The following is a 24,773-nucleotide window of genomic DNA, read 5'->3' as shown; positions in this document are numbered from 1 at the left end:
TGAGGCCAGGGCAGCCAACCACCTCACTGCCACAGGACAAATCAACCATCAACCTCTGATTTGAGTCTGAACCCCGGCCCAGGACAAACTCTTTTCTTCTTGGAAGCCTGCCCCCACCTTCCCAGTCTGAGTTAGGGCCTCCCTCTCCTCCCTCCACCATCACCCAGACATCCATCCCACAGGACTGTGGTGTGTCTCCTACAATCTGTGGGCCCTAAGAGCAACGTGTGTTAATCGCTCAGTCATGTCTGACTCTGCGACCCCATGGACTATAGCCCTCCAGACTCCTCTGTTCATGGAATTCTCCAAGCAAGAATACTGCAAAGGGTTGCCACTCCCTTCTCCAGGGGATCTTCCCAACCCAGGGATTGAACCCAGGTCTCCTGCACTGCAGGTGTTTTCTTTATTGTCTGAGCCACCAGGGAAGCCCTAAGAGCAAGGGCCAGTCTTTTTTTTTGGGGGGGGGGGAGGGGTGGGTTGCGCAGCACAGCATGTGGGATCTCAGTTCCCCAACCAGGGATCTGACCTGCACCCCCTGCATTGGAACCGTAGATTCTTAACCACTGGGCTACCAGGGAAGTCCAGGGGCCCAGCCTTGTCTGCCTCCTGTCTCTCCTTCAGCCTGGGAGAGCACCCAACCCACGGCAGATGCTGAACTTGACACTTACAGAGAGAGTGAGCAAGCAAGTGCAGTGGGGCGAGGGTGTGACCACAGGCACACACGTGAGCAAAAAGAGCAGAACACACAAAACCTCTTTGCGTTTCACCCTCGCAGTCCCAGGATGGGCCTGAGTGGGTTCTGGGGGGACCTGAGGCTCTCACAAGGGCTCCCCATTCCCCCTTCCTCACACCAGTGAAGACAGCCCAGGAAAGGCAAGTAGATGTGCCTGAGGCTGCTGTCAGGAGGGGGCTGTGGAGGAAAATGCCCTGTCCTCTCGCGCTCTGTCAACACACCAAGTCTTCTAGTCCAAGTGTCAATTGAATAAGCTTTCCCTGGGCTGGTCTGGGCAGCTGTCGGCCACCATACGGAACATCTCATCTAAGCAGAAATGCCTTCCAGGTCCCAGACAATTTATATCCTAACTCAGCTTTAGATTGTAGAGACCTCTGACCCTCCCCGACTTGGAGCGTGAGCCATCAGTCCTAATGGCAGCTGCGTCATATGCAGACGGGCAATCTATACATATCTGTGCAGAGACCAAAACACAAACGTCACCACCAGGTGACTTTCTGGAGACAGGCACAGATGCAGACCAAAACACCCTGACGACATCACTGCTTGAATTTTTTGATCCTCTGATGATTGCCAGCTCAAACTCAGTGATAAACATCTATAGCCTAAGGGGACCTTTAGACATCCAGGTGTCAGAGTGGTAAAGAATCTGCCTGCCAATGCTGGAGATGTGGGTTTGATCCCTGGGTGAGGAAGATCCCTTGGAGGAGGGCATGGCAACCCCCTCCAGTATTCTTGCCTGGAGAATCCCATGGACAGAGGAACCTGGTGGGCTACCGTCCAAAGGGCCGCACAGAGTCAGACACGATGGAGTAAGCACTCAATGGGACCTTGGCTCTGAGATGGAAACAGAGAAAACTGCAGAGATGTGATCATCCACCTACTCCACATCCATGCCTGAACTCATCCCGCTTTGTGCTGTTAGAGCTGAGTAATATTCCACGGTAAATGTGTACCACAATCTCTGTATCCATTCATCTGTCAATGTGCTGTTAGGTAGAGTGTCCAAAGTGGCAGTTAAAAAGCAGCAGTTAAAAGGCAGACAGGAAAAAAAAAAAAAAAAAAAGGCAGACAGAGAAGTTTAAAAGCCCATGAAAAACAGAACAAAGGGAATACCTACAGCCAGGAGCTTCAGCAGGAAAACATGCCCAACACGCCCCCTTCCCTAGTTGGTCTCGGATATAAGCCCTGTTTGACACGGGCAACACAAATCAGACATGGAGGACTGTTTTGGGGAGGGAACAAGGACATAAAAGAAAAACTTACAATAGGGCGGCTCCACTCCTACGGGGTCAGCCCGCTCTCACATCTTGGGAGTACATTTTGTGATGCCCCTTGTTTAATAAATCCTGCCTGAGTAAGCCTTCCAGTCTGTCGTTTTAACTCTTGTACTACGACAAGACAAAGGACCAAGCACGGAACCACACGTGACAGGGCCATCTTCTGGTGCCACAGGGACCACGGACCAAGTGTGACTTCCTGCTCCACGGCCCCAGCTCCCTCTCCCGACTCGGTCACCACTTCTGCTCACCGGCCATTATGATGGGGGAAATCCTGATAAGCTCACAGTCAGGACTGAGCAGGAGCTGCCCTTCCCCACCCAAGGACATCTGTGTCTTCTTAAGAACAACACCCAAAACCTTTGTATTTTGAATGAAAGGAGATAGACTAGGGTTTGATTCCTGGCAGCAGTTACTTACTAGCTGCTGCTGCTGCTAAGTCGCTTCAGTCGTGTCCGACTCTGTGCGACCCCATAGACAGCAGCCCACCAGGCTCCCCTGTCCCTGGGATTCTCCAGGCAAGAACACTGGAGTGGGCTGCCATTTCCTTCTCCAATGCATGAAGTGAAAAGTGAAAGAGAAGTCGCTCAGTCGTGTCCGACTCTTAGCAACCCCATGGACTGCAGCCTACCAGGCTCCTCTGTCTGTGGGATTTTCCAGGCAAGAGTACTGGAGGCGGTGCCATTGCCTTCTCCGTACTTACTAGCTAGATGACCTTAAACAAACTAATTAGTCTCTGTGGTTCACAGCTTCTCCATCTGTTAAGGAGGAAAATAACTCCCACCCTCCACCTTGGCTGTTGTGTGGACAGAACAAAGGGTGTAGCACCGTGACCAGCACAGGGCGTGCTCTCCTGGTAAAGTCTCCCTCATTCCCTTCCCCTCAGTTTAAAGTACTTGTTGTTCAATCGCCCAGTCGTGTCCGACTCTTTGCGACCCCATGGACTGCAGCACACCAGGGTTCCCTGTCCTTTACATCTCCTGGAGTTTGCTGAAACTCATGTCCATTGAGTCGGTGATGCCATCCAACCATCTCATCCTCTGTTGTCCCCTTCTCTTCTCGCCTTCAATCTTTCCCAGCATCAGGGTCTTTTCCATTGAGTCAGCTCTTCCCATCAGGTGGCCAAAGTATTACTTTCCAGTAACATTTTGGAATCACTGGTCAGCCAATCCCACCGGGTTCCTCAGAGAGCTCCCCCACTCCCCATCACTCCTGGAGCTTCAGTAAGGATGGAGGAGACAGACACACTGCCCAGCCAAGATACTTACAACTTTTTCACCAGTAACACGGCCTTGGTGGTCAGGGATGGAGGGCTCCGAGGACTCCACTCACAATTCACTCTACTGAGGGGGCTCTTCTGGATGCAGGAGATCTGGGGCTTCTCCGGGGGAACTGGAAGGAGAGAATAGAGGCTGAGGAGGCAGCACACTTCACCTCCTTTCTGGGCTCACCTCACTTCTGAGGGAGCGCTCAGCTCAGCCCTGCCACCCCACCCTGCCCTGGTGCCAGCCTTCACGACAGCCAACAGCCATGAACAGATCTTACTGGGCTGGGAAATTAAAGGACACCAAAGTCCTCGTGTCAGGCTGGGAGGTGGGCAAGTGAGGGGAGACACCTGGGAGGCTAGCTTGCCTAAAGGGGAGCACAGTTGACAGAAAAAGAAGTTGGGGCTTTGGAGTTACACTGGTTGTGTGGGCAAGTCCCAATCTCCCTTCAGTTTTCTACCATAAAATTAAATGATTGAAAAATGATCATAATAACACTGCTTTCTCTCACTGGGACATTGGGAGGACGATACAAGACACCAAGAAAGAAAGTCCCTCAGCACAGGGCCTAGCACACTGGGCGTCTGACTCCAGGTGTCTTATGAGATACGCGCGAGCTAGGAACCTGCTAATTCTAACGATGAGAACAGTTCATTCAAGAGCTTACTATGTGCCAGAGTTTTTAACACCATATGTGTGCACGCACACACACTCATTTAAAAATAAACCTGAACTAGGTTAATAAAATGAACCTTATTTTACCAACAAAGGAACTGAGGAGCAGAGAAGTTAAGCCATGAAGGAGGAGGATTCAAACCCAGGCTCCTTGTCCCCGGACCCTCAACCCCTAAGCACCCAGCAAGACCAAAGAGACGGCATCTCCTTCAACCAGCCACCCCCACCCAGCTGGAAGCTCGGCCAGCCTCACTGGCAGGCGTCACTGGGCTTTTCCCCGAAATGCTTGGGCCAAGGAAATGACAGGAATTTAAAGGGTCAAGTGGGGAATCTCTCCCTGGAACACGCAGAGCCATGCTGGGAGCTCTGAGGACGCCACTCACCATCCACCACCAAGCGCACGCTCCCAGCTGGGTGGTCTTCCCGGTAGCATGAATAGTTTCCGGAGTCGCTGAGCTGCACGGACTGCAAAAGCAGCCGCCTTCCCATGCCAGCCGGTCTGCCGTGGTGCGAGCCTGTCATCTGATCCCTGAGCACCCAGTGAACTGTGGCATTGTCCTCTGGTCCCCCACCTGGGCAGGTCAGGGTGACATTGGCCCCTCGCACGCTGGTCAGCACATCGCTCGCCACCTCTGCCAGGGGAGAAGACACTGGGTGAGGCCACAGGAACCCGAGCAAGGGGCCTCATTTCCAATTTGGGGAGCCACAGAAGGTTCCGGTGCTAAACATCTGGCCCAGGCCACCATCACCCCTTCCTGGGTTATAGGAACAGCCTCCCAGCCCCCACCTTGGCCATCTCCACCCAGTTGCTCCCCTAAGCCTTCCAAAGAGGCTATCTGGTCACCCCGCTCATTTGATTGGCAGCCCCTTCAAGGGCCTGCCATCATCCACAGGAGGAAGTCCAAGTTTAGGGGCCGGCCCACAGGGCTTTCCACCACCTGCCCCATGCTGGCCTCTGAACCCTCACCTAGCCCACTCAGCCTTAGAAGGGATGGAGCCCCTCCCCACAGGCTCCTGAGCTCTGCTCACACTCACCGCCCCCCCACCCCGACCCCCATGCCACCTCCTCCTGTTGCTCATCTCAGCCTATATGTCGCTTCCCCACAGGCCTTCCCTCAGCTGCATTAGGCCCCCATTCTGCCTCCCTCACCACATGACCTCTCACATGCTGTCTTTTAATTACCAATGTTATATCCATCTTTACTTTGGGACTCCAAGTGCCACAAGCGTAGATACTCTGTTTTGTTCTCTGCTATATTTTAGTGCCTAGATTGTTGCCTGGAACCCAGCAGTGGCCCACTGAGCACTTGATGCATGTATAAACGAATGTAAGAATGAAGGCCGGAACCCAGTGGGATGCATGAGTACACCTGAAGTCTCAGAATCCCGGGGTCTCCGTGGTAAGTGGCCCATTTTACAGACAGTAACCAAGGCACCAAAGAATCAGGAGACTAGTCCAAGATCACCGATAACTTAGTGACACAGCTGAGATGCAAACCAGGTCTTCCAGCTCTGTTCAGCGCTCCCTCCACCTCCACCTTTCTATCAGACCATTTAGGGCAATGCTATGTTTATTCTAGAGACAACATTGGAAAGTAAACGAAAAGAAATGCACTCCCTTGAAAAATATCATGAGTGCTATTCAAGGCAAGGATATTAGAGATTAAAGGAACAACCAAATTTTTTTTTTCAAGTATAGGTTAAGGGGTTTCTCTGTGGCTCAGACAGTAAAGAATCCACTTGCAATTCAGGAGACCCTGGTTGGATCCCTGGGTCTGGAAGATCCCCTGGCAACCCAAGGGAATGGCAACCCACTCCAGTATTCTTGCCTGGGGAATCCCATGGACAGAGGAGCCTGGTGGATTACAGTCCATGGGATCATAAAGAGTCAGACACGACTGAGCGACTAACACTTTCATAGGTTAAAGAGATTCACAGCATCTAAGATTTAAATTAGTCTAACCAGCTAAGGAAACTTAAGCCAGGGAAAACGGCAAGTTTTCATGTTAAGCACACTCGGTCCTTCTAAGCAAACATGTGGTCGTGTATTAGCAAACAGAAGCAATTTCTGGTCAAAGATTTCAAAAAAGCCCAGCAACAGTGTCTCCCCAGCCTGCAAAGCTTTCTTGTTTAGGAGGCACTCTTAATCTCTCTCCTTCCTCCCGCCAAGGCAGCTGTCAGAGAGGAGGGACTAAGGATAACTGACTTCCAAGAGAACGACACTCCCAAAGCCAGCTGGGCTGGCTGTCTAGACAGACCCCGGGCACAGCCGAGCAGCCAGGGACATGGCCATAAAGGGGACAGTGACTGGGGATTTCCCTGGTGGTCTCATGGCTAAGGCTGCACACCCACTGGAGGGAAACCGAGCTTAATCCCTGGTCAAGGTACTAGATCCTACAAGAGTTTGCAAGCCACAGCTGAAGATCCTGTGTGCCACAGCTAAGACCTGGCACAGTCAAATGAATAAACAAATGTGGGGGGAAAGGTGGAGGGGATAGCAACGGCTTCTCTCTGGCTATACAGACATCCTTCAAGCTTCCTTCTCACCTTATCACTTGGAGCCCGAGATCCCAACGGTGGCACCCTCTGCCCCAAGACTGGCAGATAAGGGACACATCCAAGGACAGGATAGCAGCCTATCACCTACGGTTTCTTTCTCTTCACCACCAGAGCCTTGGACTTTGGGTGAGAAAAATGGTTGCATCTCAGCATGCAGCCGAGCAAGTGTGGGCAGGCTCCTTACACCCTCTGCCTCACCTTCCCCAACTACGGGGCAAATGACCAACATCCAACGAACATTTGAAGAGGCCCCCAGAGCCAGGCACCAGTGAAAGGGATGCAGTTGGGCAGCAGAGAGACCCTGCCCTCAAGGATAAGACACGTAAGATGAATTCACTCCTGGAGAACTGGGACAGAGAATCCAGGGCTCCCCTGACCATCCCAGTCCCTAGAAGACCAAGTCCAGTGACTGAGGGTACCTCCATGTCCACAGGGCTTAAAAAAGGTATAAGAAGCCCTAAGTACTCCTTTCACACATAATCTTTAGTAGTATATTTTTAGCATTTCAAATATCATTTTTAAATGTGGTCTATGATATTGAACGCATGCAAATTTATATGTGTAATGTACAAGAAAGTTACGAAGCATGAAACACCCCTGAGCTCCTGCCAACCAAACCACTAGCAGTCACTGGCTCTGAAGTTCCTTCTGTGCTTCTGAATTCCCCAGTCTCCCTGCTCATCCAGTGTTACATTTGGGGCATATTGTTCTCTCACTTTTACTTTTTAAAATGTGTTTTTATTTATTTTTGGCTACACTGGGTCTTCGTTGCTTTGTGAGCGCTTTCTCTGGTTGCAGTGAGCGGGGGCTACTCTTCACTTCGGTGCACGGGCTTCTCATCGCAGTGGCCTCTCTTGTCGCAGAGCACAGGCTCTAGAGCGCAGGCTTAGTGGTGGTGGCACGCAGGCTTAGTTGCTCCTCAGCAGGTGGAATCTTCCCAGACCAATGATCAAACCCCCATCCTCTGCATTGGTAGCTGGGTTCTTATCCACTTCCCACCACCAGAGAAGTCCACTCCCTCTCTTTAAAAAATAGGTTCAGACTCGCTATTCATGGACCCCTAAATTGTTCTCAACTTTGTATGATATTTGAAATGTATAGAGATTGTAGATAGTCTTCTGTGACATGCTTCTGTCATTCCTTACGTTTCCATGATTCGTGCAGCTACCGTTATTTGTTTTCACTGCTGTGTAATATTCCATTGGACAACGATCGCATTCTCCTGCTGAGGGAGGTTTTAGGTCATTCCCAGGGTTCTGCTGTACTAAAGAGTGTGCTATCAAATTTCTCCAATGTGGCTCTTGGCGCATTTGCCCAAGAATTTCCCTGAGTGCAACTGCCGGTCCCAGTGTGTGTGTATATGTCACACATGTCCTTCTCCTTCATGACCGACACATGGTCCAAACCACTTGAATCTGGTGTGCACCTGATGGAGGTTATGGCCAGCCACGTCCAGTCCACATATTGAATTCCATCTGTGCCTGAATGAGCTTTAAAAGACCCATCAACACTTGGAATCACTATATCAATGCTCTCACTTCTCCATTTTCTACTTGATAAAGCAGCTAAAGGACATAAGCTAACATGGATGTCAAGTTCATGAAAATATTACCAACACTGTAGGAACAACGATGGAAACACTGTCAGGAATTCCCCGGTGGTTCGGTGGTTAGGACTTTGCACTCCCACTGCACGGGGCGCAGGTTCAATCCCTGGTCCAGGAACTAAGATCCCACCAGCCTCTTGGTGCAGCCAAAAACAAACAAACAAAAAAAGATGGAGACGCTGTCGAAATAGAACAGTCTTCTGGTGGGTGGCCCCGCTGTGCTGTGCTTACAACATCCCTCATCAGCTGATGAGCAGAAATTGAAATTCACAAGGAACCAACACACAATAGACTTTCAAAAGTGCTCGGAAGTCCAAGCAAGGGTCAAGGGCCATGGCAGAATGAGCGTGCCCTGGTGCTCTCCACATGGCGTCTTTAACTATATATAGGTCTCCATCCCCAATCATGAACACTCATCAGAGAACTCAGTACATGCTCGACAAATGTTCAACATAGGGCGCCAAGGAGGTCCCCACAGGGTCAGGTTCTCCAGTGAAAACTTCCAAGAGCCCCTGTCACACAGGACACAGGGATCCATGTGGTATTCCTCATGTTGTGCAGGGGGCAGGCCCTATACTACAGACCGAAGTGCCAGCTTGTCACACCCAGGAGATGCTGAGGAAGAAAAGCAGGAGCCTAGAACCAGAAGGGGCTCTCTTTTCTGCTTCTGCCTTTGCCAGCTCCAAGAAATACGTTTCTCTGGTCACTTCCCTTACCCCCAGTTCAGATGGAAGCTCTTAACACGGTCAGTGACCAGCTTGAACAATAGCAGGGGCTGTTCTGTTCCTGAATTCACGAACAATGGCCAGAGTATCTGGGCAGCTCAGAGAAATCACAAATAAAAAGACTTTTTTTTCTCTTCTACTAAAGCAGAGCTTGTGGAGCGACATAATGGTCACTTCCTCTGCCAAGGAACTTGAGTAATGGTTTTCTGAATCTTTAAAACTGAGTCACTATTCTTTTTTAATGGGGAATGATTAATTATAAACACCCATTGGCAAGTATTGCCTGTCCCTGCCCTTCTTCAAAAAATATATATTTCTTCTCGAACCTGTGAACAGCACTGTGTTAACTACGCTTTTGAAAGCATTCTGTGCTCGATCATCACAATCAAATACTCAGAGAGCAAAGACCACAAGCAAATATACTTGCTACTGTCAGAGTGGGCAGTGCTGCCTCTCCCCACCCTCCCACCCCTCTGCCTCCTGACCCAAATCTCTGAGTCAGTGCCTGTGACACTTGCAGGGCTGCGTGGGAGCCCCTGGGCATCTCTCTCTCCCTTTTTTTTTTTGGCCACACTTCAAGGCTTGTAGGATCTCAGTTCCTCAACCAGGGATTGAACCCGGGCCAAGGCAGTGAAAGCCCGGAATCCTAACCACTAAGCAACCAGGAAACCCCCTCCTGAGCATCTCTTTGAAAAGGAAGAGGTGATATTCACAGAATGCCCTCCTGGTACTTTCACTCACCTCCCCCAAAGGATGGGACGAGAGGCAATTTCTTCCTCTTTCTTTAATCTTTCTGCTTTTTTTCAATTTTCTGTAAGTTGTGTGTATTATTCTTATAATGAACACACACACACACATATATATATTTAAAACACAGAAGCTACATAGCCTGGATCTGTCCAAGAATTTATACCTAAAGAGGGTGGAAGTAGAGCAGAGTGCAAGGAACAGGGGTGGGGTGAGAGTGGATTTTTCAGGACAAGCAGCTTCTGAGAGCACGATCCAGGCCAGAGGGTGTACACACCACGCCCTCGCAGCTCTGCCCTCCAACCCTTGCGGCTCTGCGTTCTGTCACTCTTGCCGCACGCTACATGCTTAGCCCTCAGCCATGCTGGCCTCATCCCCTAGTGGATACAAGGTCACTATCCCTCCCCACGTGCCCTGTTTGCCTGCTCCCTGGAGTCTGCCAGGGCCCCTCCCTGAGGGGGAAGAGCCAAAGGAAGAGACACAGCGGAGAACAGTGAGGAGGGAGTCCCAGGTAAATTGGAGCTCCCAAGAGCATCCCTTCCTGTTCCCCACAGATGTGTCCCAGACATCCTCACGCCCTCACTTTGGGCGGTGAGGGCCGGGTTGGGAGAGTGGGGAGGGAGGGGTTGGCCCTGCACACTCTGACATTCAGCACAGCACGAAATTTAACATCTGCCCTTGAGCAACTGCTCAGACATTTGAGCCAGGGTTGCAAGCCAATGCCTGTCCCCTCCTTAAGAATTTAAGAATTTTTTTTTTCTGTGCCCCATCAAGTGAAAGGCCAGAAATCCTAATCCCATAGAGAGAACTGACAGTTAGTGAACACTTACTATGCACTGACATTCTTCTCCACAAAACCCCATGGAGAACTCAAAACTGCCTATAACGCAGACCACTCTAAGATAAATGTCCCCAACATATTGAGGGAGCCAAGAGCAGGGGCTAAAACATTCTTAAAGGGAGGCACCAAAGGAAGAGAGATTTGAGACACAAGTAGGAGTTTGATAAATGGAGCTACAGGGAATTTATTGTTCTTATTCAGTCACTAAGTCATGTCTACTCTTTGCCACACCATGGACTGCAGCATGCCAGGCTCCTCTGTCCTCCACTAGCTCCTGGAGTTCACTCAAATTCAGGTCCACTGGTCAGTGGTGCTATCTAACCATCTCATCCTCTGTCACCCGCTTCTCCTGTCCTCAGTCTTTCCCAGCATCAGGGTCTTTGTCTAATGAGTTGACTCCAAAGAACTGGAGCTTCAGCATCAGTCCTTCCAATGAATATTCAGCATCGATTTCCTTTAGGATTGACTGGCTACAGGGAATGGCATTCTATACAGAGCGAACAGCACGGAAAGGCGTTGAGAAGTAAGACCTTAGGGACAGCAGGTATCTGATGTCCTCCAAGGGGATCAGAGCTGACTCTGCAGACAGAGCTATGTGCAGGCTCCACGCTCACCACCTCCAACCCCAGCCTCCAGGACTGAAGCCAACAGTGCCGCCTGGCATAGGGGAAGCAGCCCTATGTTATCAGAAGACCAAGTGCTATTCCTGGTCTTGCCACCTGGACTTGCAATGAGCCTTGGGCCTGTCACAGCCCCTGGTGGAGCCCTACTCACCTTCTCTGTGAGATGAGGATTCAGATCACAATCTGGAGCTCCTTGCTGTCCCGCCCTCCCTGTTCCTGCCATCTAGCATCTTATCACTCTGAATCACTAGCTCACAAAGGGCAGGAAGCATGTCTATGTCTGTTTATCTCAGACAATAGCCCAGCTTGAAAATACAATTAATCTGTGGATTTATGACTCTAAGAGTCTATGACGTTTGGAGAAGGAAGATGGCCAGAGCATCCCAATGCTGTCAGACAAATGCACCTCCCTTATCCCTCAAGAGCCCCGGGGAGGAAAATTCCCTCAACCTCCTTCACCTCTCATTCCCTAGGGGGAAGAGAGTTTAGATCCTAGTAACCTCTGAAAACCAAACCCACACCTCTCCTGGCCCAGTGCTCACGCAATCCCACTCCCTGGGGCCCCCCACCACGGCCAACAGCTCTCAAGCCTGGGAACTTCGCAGTACAGCCCTGGAAAGTGGGCTCTTCCCCATCCAGGACCTGAGGTTGGATGCCAGAAACCCAGACAGCTTTGTTGTTTTTCTACTTCTACCCTTCTTCAAGTAAACTCACAAATGTCAATAACCAGAGAAAAACACGCACACGGAGACACATATTTCTCAACTCCTTTGCAGCCTGTTGTTGCTCCTGCCAGCAAAAACAAGTTCAGCTTCCTGGCCCCATTTATGTAAGCCATGGAGCCGCTGCCAGTGCCACTGCCGCTGACACAACTTAGCTCATGCCTGCTAATCCCACCGCCCTGGTTTCTGAGCAGGGACAGTTCTCCCAGCTGTCGGCCGGCCGGCTGGCAGCATAGAACAGCCTCCAGCCTCTGGGGCTGCAGGGACACAGGATCTCAGAAGGGGTCACAGAGGAACCGTGGGGACCCTGTTAGCAGGCAAGACCTTGATCTGGAAAGAGGTGCCTGCTGAGAAGTCTCCAGGAGGAAAAAAAACATGGGGACCTAATGTCCAAAGAGAAACAGAAGCAGGATCTGGTCCCATGGGGCCTAGAACAAGTGCCTGATGTCCTCTATCCCGTCCCTGCATCCCCCACCAGCTAAGGACTGAAACCCATGTCCTGACTTCCCGAGTAATAATAACCGTAACACTTAGCACCACCTACAGCGCTTAGCACGTGCCAAGCTGCCAGGCACCTTACCTAAGAGCCCTACCCTCCTAACATACCTTGCTGAGGAGGAGGCTGGTCCCTACTTCCGTGGAAGTTCAGAGACATTGAGGAACTGACCCGAATGCACACAACCAGTGAGGGAGGGAGCCTGCAATTGGTTCCAGGTGGGTCTGACCATAGCCTCCCCCACCACTCCCTGGGGGTCCAGGTGCCTCCCTGTGCTCCAGCCCTGCCCCCCTTCTCTGGGCTGCCCATTACCCTGCATCTCCCCCCTCCCAATTTCTTCTCCTCCTCTCTGCCTTCCCCAGGTGTTTCTGACCATCACAGAGGTTCCAGGAAGACAGCCCTGGGGTTGAGCCCTGGGGCTGAGAGTTCTTGGGGGGGGTGGCTGGGAGGGGAGTGAGCCTGCCCCCACACAGCCCTGCCACATTAGTAGGCCCACAGGGTCTCTCACCAGAAGCCAGGGCCCAAGCAGCAGCATGCCTGTGACGATTTATAGTTTTAAAGTGTCCCCCCAGACCCCTAATCTCACGCTCTTACCAGATCACCCACTCACTTTCTAAAACTCCCCAGAATGCCCTCCCCTGCCACGTAGGGCCATGTGGCCCCAGCCACCCCTTTCCCACAGACCCCTCCTCAGATTGCTGACTCCTGCCCTCCTCCCCCCTCTAATGTGTTTGTACTTCTGTACCTGCTTGTATTTGTCTTGTATTTGGCAGAGTCAGTATTTACCTTGGCACGGTCTTGCCCTCTATCTGCACCACAGACCCTACATCTACTGATTGGAGAGAGGGCCTGGGAGGCTCCTCTGGACCATAAGAAGGCAACGATGGCTGCTGACTCAGAGACCAGCGCGTGTGACCAGCTCCTCAGGAGAAAAACATTTAATTCTCCCCTGGCAGCATCACAAATAACCAGCTGGCCCCAGGCCCAGAAGGCCTGACCTAGGTCACTTCTCAGAGATTATAAGCTAATTAGAGGAAAAGATATCAAAGGAGAGCAAACAATCTAACTTCCCTCCCCCACCAAACCCCAAGAAGCAGATTGAAAAAAGAATAAAGGCAAGACTCAGTAAGCCATGAAGAAGGGCATGTGGCTGCAGGTCCAGAAAGGGGCTGGGCTGGGGCTACAGCCACAGAGCGGGTGCTGAGCAGAGGGTCACTCTTCTAGGGCTGTAAAGACCATTAAAGATTATTTAGTCAACCTGCCCATTGTTATAGATGACGGCAACCAGTGCCCAGAAGTCACACAGCCAGTGTGTGGTGTAGCCAGAACTGAAAGCCTGGCTCGTTATTGCCCCACGTCCTTCCCAGGAGTACAGCAGCAAGGGTCCTGTCATCATGCCTCTGAACAAGGCAGTCTAATCAGGAGCCTGGCCCCCTTCAGGGTCTTTTATTATGTGTTTGTCGAAGCAGGGGGTGGATGGGGTGCAGCACACACCTGATACCTATTCCCCCAGCCCCATCCCAAGCCACATCCACCACCACCCCTCCCACCACCTGCCCCAGCTTCCACTCCTCCACCCCTTTAGATATGAGGAAGCAAAGCTAAAGATTTGAGAAGTCACAAAATGGAGGTGTGGTAGAGAGTGACCAGAAGGGACACAGGAGGGCCTGCTGGGGCTGGCCATACGGCTGGCTGGTGGTCATGTGGCTATGCTCAATTTGTGAAAATTCACTGGGCTCTTAGACTTATGCTGAGCACACTTTTCCGCATGCATGCTATACTGCGGTGCTCATTTTATAAAGCCCCAAAGTCCTCCTGCCATTCTTCCCCTCACCCCCACTGCCATGAGCACAGCACACACAAGCACACTCCGGTCCAGCTTCGTGTCACCATGAAGCAGGCAGCTCAGAATGGAAGAACAGGAGCGTCTACCCTTAGTGAAACTGGGAAACCCAGACTCCAGCTTTTCTGCCCTCAGCCTGTTCCTCTCATAAATAAACCTCACCAGGCCTACCAGGTTTTGAGCTAGGGAGACTCAGCATTATAAATATGTCAATGCTCCCTAAGTTAGCTCTAAATTTTACTTCGTCCTAATAAAAACACCAACAGGACTTTTTGTTTGCTTGTTTTTTCTTGGAACTAGGGAAGCTGATTCTAGAGTTCAAACTGAAAAGCAAACAAGCAAAGATAGCCCAGACAATTTTGAAAAAGCAGAGAACTAAGAGGAAGATTAGCCCTACAAGACTCTAAAGCATACTATAAAGCTACAGTGATGAGAACAGCATGGCACTGGCACATGAGTAGATGGACAAAACTACAGAGGAGACTAGAAAGTTCAGAAATAATAGTAACCACAAAAAGCTTAGTCTGCACTACTGAACTGTGCCCTTCAAAATGGCTCAGATGATAAATGTTATGCAATGTGTATCTTACCACAATTATTTTAAAATAGCTTATTTGAATGTTGGCTATATACAGGTGCTATTCTAAGTATGCACATGGATGACCTACTTTGATCTTCTCAACAGCTTATCTTACAGGAGGCTGGTTACATAACTAACTAGGAGTCAGCCTAGACACAAACCCAGGCGATTAGGCCTCAGAATTTTTGAACTACTCAGTCTCTATCAGGCTGTATAAACCCAATAATATACAGTAATTTGGTAGATTTTAAAGGTGACTTTTTAAAATCAATGAGGGAAAAATGGATTATTCAACAAACTACAAAAAAGGACATCAGGTAACAACCAAGAGTCAAAAAGTTAGAGCCAGACCTCACTATATGATAAATTTAAATGGATCAAACATTTAAATATTAAAATTATTAAAAGTACCAGAAAAAAAAAAAAATAATCTTTTTTACACACCCCCCTCCAAAAGAATCTTTTAAAACAGTTTTGGCATAGAGAAGATCTTATTAAGCATGATACAACATTTAAAAGTCATAAAATAAGTTGATAAACTCAACTACAATTTTTTAAAAATATGCATGGCAAAAACTAACCCCCACCAAAAAGACAAATGACAAACTAGAGAAAAGTCTTCAAAACTCATATCAAAGAGGACTAAATTCTTTAATATATTAAGAGCTCCTGTAAAGAAGAAAAAGACCAACAACCCAATTCTTTTTTTTAACGAGCAATGAATATGAACAGGAAGCTCATAGAAACAGGCTATGCAAATATCTGTTAAGTAAGCAAAAACCTGCATAACCGCACTCAGATAAGATAAATGAAAATTAACTCCACATAGACACCATCTCAGGTTGATTACAAGTTTTCATCAGAGGTGTGGAGACAGGCATTCTCTCACTGCTACCGGGAGTAGGAATTGGTGAAGCTTTCACTCTCACTCAAAAGCACAAACACACATGGCCTTCAACCCACAGATTCACCTTCGAGGAATTCATGCTGCCCATGTTCTTTCACTTAGGCAACATGCTGGACATGCAAGCTTACTCCCCGAAGCACGATCTGTAATGCCTAAGCCAGGAAACAAGCCCAGAGACGATGTCCATCAAAAGGAAACTGGCTAACGAAATTCGGTGTGTCCATATAATGAAATACAAAAAAAAAATTAAAGAGGAAGTTCTTTAGGGACTTCCCTGGCAGTCCAGTGGCTAAGACTCCATGCTCCCAATACATGGGGCCTGGGTTTGATCCCTGGTGAGGTAACTACATCCCATATGCGGCAGATAGTCCATTCTGCAACTAGAGATTCCTCATGCCACTAGGAAGATCGAAGATCTTGTGTGCCATAACTAAAGATCTGGTGCAGCCAAATAAATAAAAATAAATTAAAAAAAAATTAAAATAAAGAGGAAGTTCTTTATTTATAAAAATAAATGAACTTTTTCCTAGTCCATTGTCTAAAGTAGTTAAGAGGATTCAGACACACCCAAGTTCCAACCCTTGGACAGTCACTTACTACTTGTATGACCTTGGGCTAGCTTCTCAACCTCCTTAGGCCTCACTTTTCCCCATCTCAAAAATGGAAATAATAATAATGTGTGTGTGTGTGTGTGTGTGTGTGTGTGTATCTGTTAGTCACTCAGTCGCATCTGATTCTTTGCGACCCCATGGACTGTAGCCTGCCAAGCTCCTCTGTCCATGGAATTCTCCAGGCAAGAATACTGGAGAGGGTAGCCATTCTCCAAGGGATCTTCCCTACCCAGAGACCGAACCTGGGTCTCCTGCATTGCAGGCAGATTCCTTATTGTCTGAGCCACTAGGGAAGCCCAATAATAATTATTTCTAAAGGTTGTTGTGAGAGTTGTATTAGATAACTAATGTTAAAAACTTAGCACTATTCTCAGAACATACCTAATCTCTCAAAAAACATGAGCAATTATTATTCCCACTGCAATGGTGGGTCTTTCTCCTTTTCTATGAGAAAGTCTTCATACTATAGCCTCTCCCATCAAAATAGGCTCTTCAGATCAGTAACAGCAATCAAGCACCTGATTTTGTTTGTTTCGGCCTCAAGAAGTGTTGCTCTATCTGTCTGAGCTTGGAGTGACTTGGCTCAAGGTTGGCTGATTTGGTAAGTGGGCAGTGTAGAGACAGGCCTGAACTGCCTGCCACCTGAGATGTTTTCTCTCTCTCTGCTCTCCCAGCTGCCTTGCTTAGAGATACAGAAAGCTCATTTGCAGGGACATGTGGTTATAAAACATTTCCCTGACCCAAAGTGGTATGAATGTATACCAGGGAGGAGGGGGTTACACTGCAACGGCCTAAACATACACAGGCCCTTAAGTGTTCTTCTTGAAAGTACTGAAGAAGGACACTTCCTGGGGCGAAATCAGAGCTGTCTCTGCCACATCAGTGTGTATGGAGCTGCTAAGTCTCTGAGAATACCGAGAAGAGAAACTGTGACCTTGATGCCTCCGAGCTTTGGGAAGGGTGGGAGTTGTGGGCGACACGCGATACAGTGGAAAGAGCAGGTTCAGCGCAAGGTCCGTCATTTCCTTGCTGTGCCATCCTGAGTGAGTTTCTTAACCTCTCTGAGCCTTGGTTTCCTTTCGCCTACTCAAGGACACTGCCTCAGCAATTCTCTGTCAATTTTTGGTCTCTACTAGATTATGTTCATCAGCATACAAACAGGCTGAGATTTCAGTCATCTTTTTAAAAATTCCTTTCATGACCCCACGTCTCCAGCCAACGCACACTCCATTTCTTTACTCCTCTTTACAGCTAAAATCCTCAGAGGAGTGGCCTCCACTTGCTGGCTCCTGTTTCTCTCCTCCTGTTCTCTTTCTAGTCCACTCCTGTCAGCCTTAGGCCTCCACCATTTTGCCCAAATGCCTCACATCAAGTCAAGGTCACCAGCGGCCTGAGGGTAGCTATGTCCCTTGGTCAGGCTGTCTTCTTGCTCTCTCAGCGTCTGACACCACTACACCGTTCCCAGCTCTTGACGCACTGTCCTAGCTGCGTTTTCAGGACAACTCTTCTGGTTCCCCTCCTGCTTCCCCGGCCTCATCTTCTCAGTCTCCTCCTCCTCTTCCAGGTCGGAGCGCCCCAGGGCTCAGCCCAGGACCTCTTCGCTTCTCCATCTACGTTCTCACCCTCTGTGATCTCAGCCACGCTCAAGACTTGACATAACCTCTGTCATCAGCCAACTCCCAAATTTATACCTCAAACTCAGTCTGCATCCCCAAACTCTGGACTCCTATACCCAGCTCCTCAGCATCTTCTCTCCATTGTCTAAAAGACAGTTCAGTTTCAACACGTCTAAAACCAAGTTTCTGATCCCCCCCACCCCCTGAGAAAACCTGCGGTCCAACAGCCCACCCTCTCTATGCCAGGCACCAAGACCCCTCTCACACACAGCTGCTGTGAAGAGTAAGTGAGATCATAGATGCAGAGAGCTTAGCACAGTTCGGTGTACAGTCAGGATCCAGGATGGTGACAGCTGCTGTAACCATAGGGTAGAGAGGCAAGACTAGAGGCAGGGAAGTTGGGAGGCAGAGGGAAGCTGAACAAAGGCACTGGGAGATAGCCTGGCTGGAAGTCAGGCCAAACTCAGGACCGTGCCAGAAAGTCCCCAACTTTACCAGAGACTTTGGACCTTTTTGGATCTCAAGTGCAGAAGAGAGTAAAGCACACAGATGACCCCAAAGAAACTCCCCAGGGCTTCACCAAACAGTCTGAGGGTTAAAAGTCTCTTTTTTTGCTATCTCACAACTCCGGTCCTCAAGGACTCTCTTCCAAAGACGTAACACCTCAGTGACAATTAAGGACAGGACATCTAGAACCTCCCTGTCCACCTGGAGTCTAAAGAGCTGATGACCAAGGCTTGGCTTCCCCAGAGACAAACCCAAACTTCACCAGGGCAAGGGGCATCCAAGTGTCCCACCAGAGCCCTCTGCTCCAGAACTCAACAGGCCCTCAGGTAGGACCAGATTGTTAAAGAGGAGGCAGGAATTTGCTTGCACAAGTTGGAAGTACAAGGAATCCCTCAATATTTTTAGATTTCCTCAGACTTTCATTCCAACATCATCTTCTTGGTGAGAACTTCTCCAGCTTCCCCTCAAAAAGATCAGTTCCACATCCTTCTTGATTTGAACAAATGGTTCCTATCTCCAACCCCTGCTTTGTTTTTCCTCCTTGTGTGTGTGTGTGTGTACGCACACGCACGCGCATGCTTAGTTACTCAGTGTATTTGACTCTGCAACCCATGGACTGTGTGTGGCCCACCAGGCTCCTCTGCCCATGGGATTCTCCAGGCAAGAATACTGGAGTGGGTTGCCATGCCCTCCTCCAGGGGATCTTTCTGACCAAGGAATCAAATCTGTGTCTCTTGCATTGCAGGCATATTCTTTACCATCTGAGCCACCAGGGAAGCCTTTTCCTCCTTAGCACTAGTCATTATCATACTATATACTTAATTTACATCCCTAATAGAAAGAAGCCCCAATGAGCCCAGGGATTTTGTCTGTTTGGCTCACTGCTGTATCCACAGCTCTTAGAATAGTGCCTGGAACATCAGAGGAGCTCAAAATGTTTTTTTCAGATAAATACATTATTGGCTGCATGTATTTAAGCACTCGCTCTGTGTTAGAGATCTCGCTATGTGCTCTGAGTAGTACCTTACTTAACACATTTCATCTTCATAACCACCCTGTGAGGTAGTATATTATTTCTATTTTCCAGATGAGGACAGCAAGTCTCTGAGATGGTAAAAATCCCTTGCTGAAGCTCACATCATTCTCCATGGCAGGGCTGGGCAGAGATCAGTCTGGCTCCAAAACCTTAACCATTAACTGTTCAAGATGAGCTGTGTTCATGTGGAAACAAGGTCCAGAGAGGGATAAAAAGCAACAGAAAATCTCTGGAAGAAACTGTTTAGCACTCAAGACCAAGCGCTGTCCTGTAGAACTTTCTGCGATGATCAAAATGCTCTATACTTTTGCTGTCCAGTATGGTAGCCAAGTGTGACTAGTGTAACAAAAGAACTACATTTTAAGTGTGATTTTTTAAATTAATTCAAATTTTTCAAGCAGCCCTACTTAGTAAGTGGCTACCATATTAGAGAGAACAGATCTAGATCTTTAAGCCTCACCTGGAAAACCCCAGATTTAGTAATAGGAATGCTCTGGCTCACTGGGTGGGCTGGTAGCAGGCAAGGCTGGTGGGATAGGAGAACCAGAAGGGAAGTGAAGGAAAGTGAGCAACTGGACCAGCCATGTGTAATCCTTCCAAACACCCTGTAAGGGGAGGATTTGTTAACCCAGTCCACAGGCCAAGATGCAGAGGGTCAGAGATGTGATGTGCAGTGAGGATCCACAGGCCTGCTCCTCAGGATCTTGGTCCACCCCGCTCCAACAACTTGGTCCTTGAGTAGCAGGCACCAAGCAGGACAGGACAGAGGGTTTCCTCAGTCCCTCCTAGGGATTCACCCTTGATCATCTTAAGCTCCTTTTAGGGCAGACTTTAGGTGGTGACTGTATAGTCCATGGGGTCACAAAGAGTCAGACACGACTGAGCAACTTTCACTTCACTTCACTGAGTGGCTGATTCCAGGGCTTCACAGGATTCATAACTGTTTTCGGCAGTGAGTAAACAAGTAAAAACAAGTGAAAGTGTTCATTGCTCAGTTGTGTTGACTTTTTGAGATCCCAGGGACTGTAGTCCGCCAGACTACTCTGTCCATGGGATTCTCCAGGCAAGAATACAGGATTGGTTAGCCATTCCCTTCTCCAGGGGATCTTCCCAACCCAGGAATCAAACTTGGATCTCCCGCATTGCAGGCAGATTCTTTACCATCTGAGCCAGAGTCAACAAGAGGCGGGCTTCCCAGGAGGCTCTGTCGGTAAAGAATCCGCCTGCAGTGTGGGAGACACAGGTTTGATCCCTGGGTTGGGAAGATCCCCTGGAGGAGGGCATGGCAACCCACTCCCATATTCTTGCCTGGAGAATCCCCGTGGACCAGAGGAGCCTGGCAGGCTACAGTCCATGGGGTCGCAAAGAGCCAGACACAACTGAGCGACTATGCACACACAGCACAGCAAGAGGTGGAGCTAAAGCGGGAGGGATTTCTGGCAACTAGAAGCTAGAAGTGCAGAAGGCCTTCCTGCAGTTCTCCATCGCCCCGTTTAGCCAGTCATCCTCAAATCTGTGAATCACAAGTGGTATTTGTTGAAAAGGACATTTCCTGAGCCTTACTTCCAAATATTTCTCTTCAGTAAATCTGGGGCAGGGGCCAAGGATCAGCATTCTTGTCAAGTACCCACCCCCCACTCCCAGGGCACCCAAGCAGGAACACACACACACACACACACACACACACACACACACACCAACTTTTATTCAAATAGACCCAGAATGAGTCTTTTGAGAAATATTGATTTAAGGTGAGACTAGGAACTAAAGAGCCTCTTGATGAAAGTGAAAAAGGAGAGTGAAAAATTTGGCTTAAAACTCAACATACAGAAAACTAAGATCATGGCATCCGGTCCTATCACTTCATGGCAAATAGATGGGGAAACAATGGAAACAGTGACAGACTTTATTTTGGAGGGCTCCAAAATCACTGCAGATGGTGACTGCAGCCATGAAATTAAAAGACGCTTACTCCTTGGAAGGAAAGTTATGACCAACCTAGACAGCATATTAAAAAGTAGAGACATTACTTTGCCGACAAAGGTCTGTCTAGTCAAAGCTATGGTTTTTCCAGTAGTCATGTATGGTGAGAGTTGGAGTAAAAAGAAAGCTGAGCGCCAAAGAATTGATGCTTTCGAACTGTGGTGTTGGAGAAGACTCTTAAGAGTCCCTTGGACTGCAAGGAGATCAAACCAGTCAATCCTAAAGGAAATCAGTCCTGAATAGTCATTGAAAGGACTGATGCTGAAGCTGAAACTCCAATACTTTGGCCAACTGATGAGAAGAACTGACTCACTGGAAAAGACCCTGATGCTGGGAAAGATTGAAGGCAGGAGGAGAAGGGTTGGATGGTATCACCAACTCGATGGACATGAGTTTGAGTAAGCTCAGGGAGTTGGTGATGGACAGGAAAGCCTGGCGTGCTGCAGACCATGGAGCCACAAAGAATCCGACACGCCTGAGTGGTTGAACTGAACTGACTAAGGAACGCAGGTAGGCGCTGGAACTGAAAGAGGTTGCCCTGAAGGGAAGTTTAGAGGTTAAGATAGGACTTTGAGATTTAAAGGTGTAGGTGTTTGTTTTGTGCACCGTCTTGCAATACAGAAGGTGAGAGGAACCTCAGTCACAGATGTCCAGGCCTTCCACACCTGACACCTACGTCCCAACTAGTCCAGGCCCCTAGACAGCAGTTCACTTGCGAAGCCCTGCCAGCGCTCGGATGTGTGGGCAGCAGCTGATCCCAAGGAAAACACGCCTCTTGGCTATAAGGGCCCACAGCCAGGAGAGTCAGTGGATTTCCCCTCTAAACCAACTCCAGCCTCTGCTACCCAGCTCGGCCCCTCACTTCTCCAAAGCAAGATATCTCACAGTCATTTGCTCCATGCTTCCTGTACAATGTCTTTATTTTTGCTCTCAAGTTTGTGGGTTGAGATCTGTGTGGGTGTGGGAGGGGAGCTGGGTATTTTCTACTTCTCTGCATGTTCCTTCTGAACTGGGAGGGCTTTCACTTCCTCCCCAAACTCTCAGTTCTGCCTTTCACAAGGCTATCCAAGCCTTGAGACCACTTCGCCGGACCAACCTGAGCACCAGGAAAATGGAGAACTGACTGCAACAGCCTGCCCTTGCAGTGCTTTATAGCCACTTAGGAGAAAAAGGAAGCAGCAGCTACAGCAGTAACCTCCCTGGGGCAGGTGCCCTGGGGTATGGTGTGAGTAGCAACAGAGGCAGGCAGGGAAGGCTTGCTCCCTCCTGGGTGCCCCAGGCCTCAACCCTGCCTTCCCTCTCTCTGATAGAACACCAGGCAAACCCAGGCCTCCCCTTCCCTTGGCCTCTTCTGGCCAGCACTTGGTCAGCCAGGGGTGATGGCCAGGTTGTCCCCCAGACACCCCCAGCTCTGCTTGCCGGGCTAGTTCTCCATTTAGAAGTCTTGGGGATCTACCACATCAGAGCACAGTGCCTTGGAGGGGTGGGCCTCCACCAAGCTGTCCTGACAACTTCCCGACCCAACCTCTCTAAATGATGGCCTCCTCTCTGGAATAAAGTATTACTCAGATCCAGCAGAGAATGTGTGTAAAGCACAGGAGGCCTTCCACAGCCGCTTTTACCGGCTGGGGTTATAAACATGTGCTGTGAAAAGGAATCCCTTTTCTTTCCTCCTTGAAGCACAAAAATCACAACCATTCAGAAGGCGAAGGGAGCTGCAGGCACACCAGCCCCTGGTTCTCTCCAGCAGGGAAGGATGATTGAAGGTGTTCACCCAGGGCAGGGGCACAGTGCGATCTAGCAGTGAAAGCCAGAGTCACCGGCCCCCAGCCATCTATTCCCAGAAGCCTCCGGCTGTCCCCTTGGTTTTCCACTGTGGCCTCAAAGAAGCCTTCAGACCCTAGAACAAATCTCTGGAGAAACAGTTGCCAGGGTCCTCCAGAAGAAAGACGTGCTGCAGGGCATGCTGCCAGAGCCCAGAGAGGATTCGGCTAGAGGCACATTACAGTTTACAGGAGCAACAAGTGCCCTGTGCCCTGGGCCTCACCCCTCCTTCTCTCGTCTGAAAGTGGAGTCCAGTGTGTGCCAGTCTCAAGACGTCTCAATCCCCTGGCCAAACCTCCTTACTTGGCTTAAATTCCCAGATCTGAGGCACAGGGCTTGCTAGAGCCGGTGTCTGCCTAAGCAAGTGCGGGCAGTGAACAGCCGGAAGGTCCTGATTCAGCGCCCATGATGTCACTCCCTTCACAGTCAGGGCACTGTCATTCACACATCAACCCGGGGTCCGAGGGAAGAGCCAGGCGGGATGCCTTCTCCAAAAGCTGAGGGGCAAACGCGGCGCTGGTATAAAGGACGCCCGGGACAGGAATTCCACTCCGCTAGGGCATCTCCTTTTAAAGTAACCCAGGACGCAGTTGTGTAAGGACTCTTGGGGGGCACTGGCAAGGAGACCCGAGGATCGGGTTTCTGAGAATACACCACGTCCTGTACGCGGATCGCAGAGAGCTTACCGGAGGCAGAGAAGTCACGGGGAGAGCGCGCCGGGCCGAAGCGGCAGGACGCAGCAAGGGGGCGCGCGAGCTAGCGCCCGCGGGGGGGACAGCTTGGGGAGCCCGGGGCCGCACCTTGTGCCGCGGGGACCCCAGCTAGCCCCGGACATGGGGAGCCATCACTGCCCCCTGCCTCCCTCCGCCGCCCAGCGTCTACCGCAGCAACCTCGGTTCCTCCACCCGCCAGCTGCCCCAGCCCTCCGGAAGCGCCCGAAGCCCTTACCCAGCGCGGGGCAGCCCTTCAAGACCAGCGCCGTCCCGGACGCGGCGAGGAGGGCGGTCAGCAGCGCGCAGCGGACGGCCAGCATGCTTCCTCCTCGCCTAATGCCCCATGTTCCCAGAGACACAGGAGGGCGGGCGGGCGGGCGGGCCGGGAGCCGACGGCTGGGGCGGGGCGGCGGGCGGGCTCACGCCCGGAGGGCAGCCCCCATCCCCGGGGGGCCCGCGCTCCGCACGCACGGCGAGTCCCCGAGCCCTGCGCCGCTCTCGGCTCGGGTCCCTCTGGCCGTGCTCAGTGTCAGTGCGACTTCCCACTTGCACATGACTCAGAACCGCGGACGGTCCCGGCAAGGCAGGAAAACATTTGAGGAACTCGCCCTGGAGCTGTCTCTCGGCTGTCCCAGGGTGCTGTTACGAAAGTCGAGGAGGATGGCGCAACAGCCCCGCGCACCGGCCGAGCGGAGGGGGTGGCTTCCTGCCGCAGCGCCGCACCTGAACCTCCAGGGCAGGAGCTCCGAACCCCGCTGGGGCGAGCTCGGCCGGGGACCCTCCCCCTACTTCTGTTGATCAGAGCAGGGGAATTAGACACCACTGGCTCGGTTTTGATTTTTGGTTTCGGACCAGGATTACTCTGTGAAAGGAGCACCTGG

The 24,773-nt window shown here is 50.3% G+C and overlaps 1 protein-coding gene across 5 annotated transcripts in view; it reads right to left on the bottom strand.

Moving 5' to 3' along the window:
- The window catches only part of IL6R (interleukin 6 receptor), a 52,729-nt gene extending 28,481 nt beyond the window's left edge, over positions 1-24,248 (bottom strand). For 3 of the 5 annotated variants that reach the window (XM_086392955.1, XM_086392959.1, XM_086392958.1), the window contains exons 1-3: positions 24,128-24,248; positions 4,337-4,585; positions 3,282-3,405 (exon numbers count right to left, since the gene is read on the bottom strand). In XM_086392955.1, coding sequence (XP_086249081.1) covers positions 3,282-3,405; positions 4,337-4,585; positions 24,128-24,212 — 458 coding nt within the window. In that variant the 5' untranslated portion in view covers positions 24,213-24,248. The other 2 variants (XM_086392957.1, XM_086392960.1) reach the window with 1 other exon arrangement.
- Between the last annotated feature and the right edge of the window lie 525 nt (positions 24,249-24,773).

This window comes from Bos grunniens, chromosome 3 (assembly GCF_055505025.1).
Source record: "Bos grunniens cultivar Pamir isolate PY7600 chromosome 3, Bosgru_T2T1.0, whole genome shotgun sequence".
Classification (NCBI taxonomy): Eukaryota; Metazoa; Chordata; class Mammalia; order Artiodactyla; family Bovidae; genus Bos; species Bos grunniens.
The sequence above is the reverse complement of the archived record's forward strand: the minus strand, read 5'-3'. Positions and strand labels throughout refer to the sequence as shown.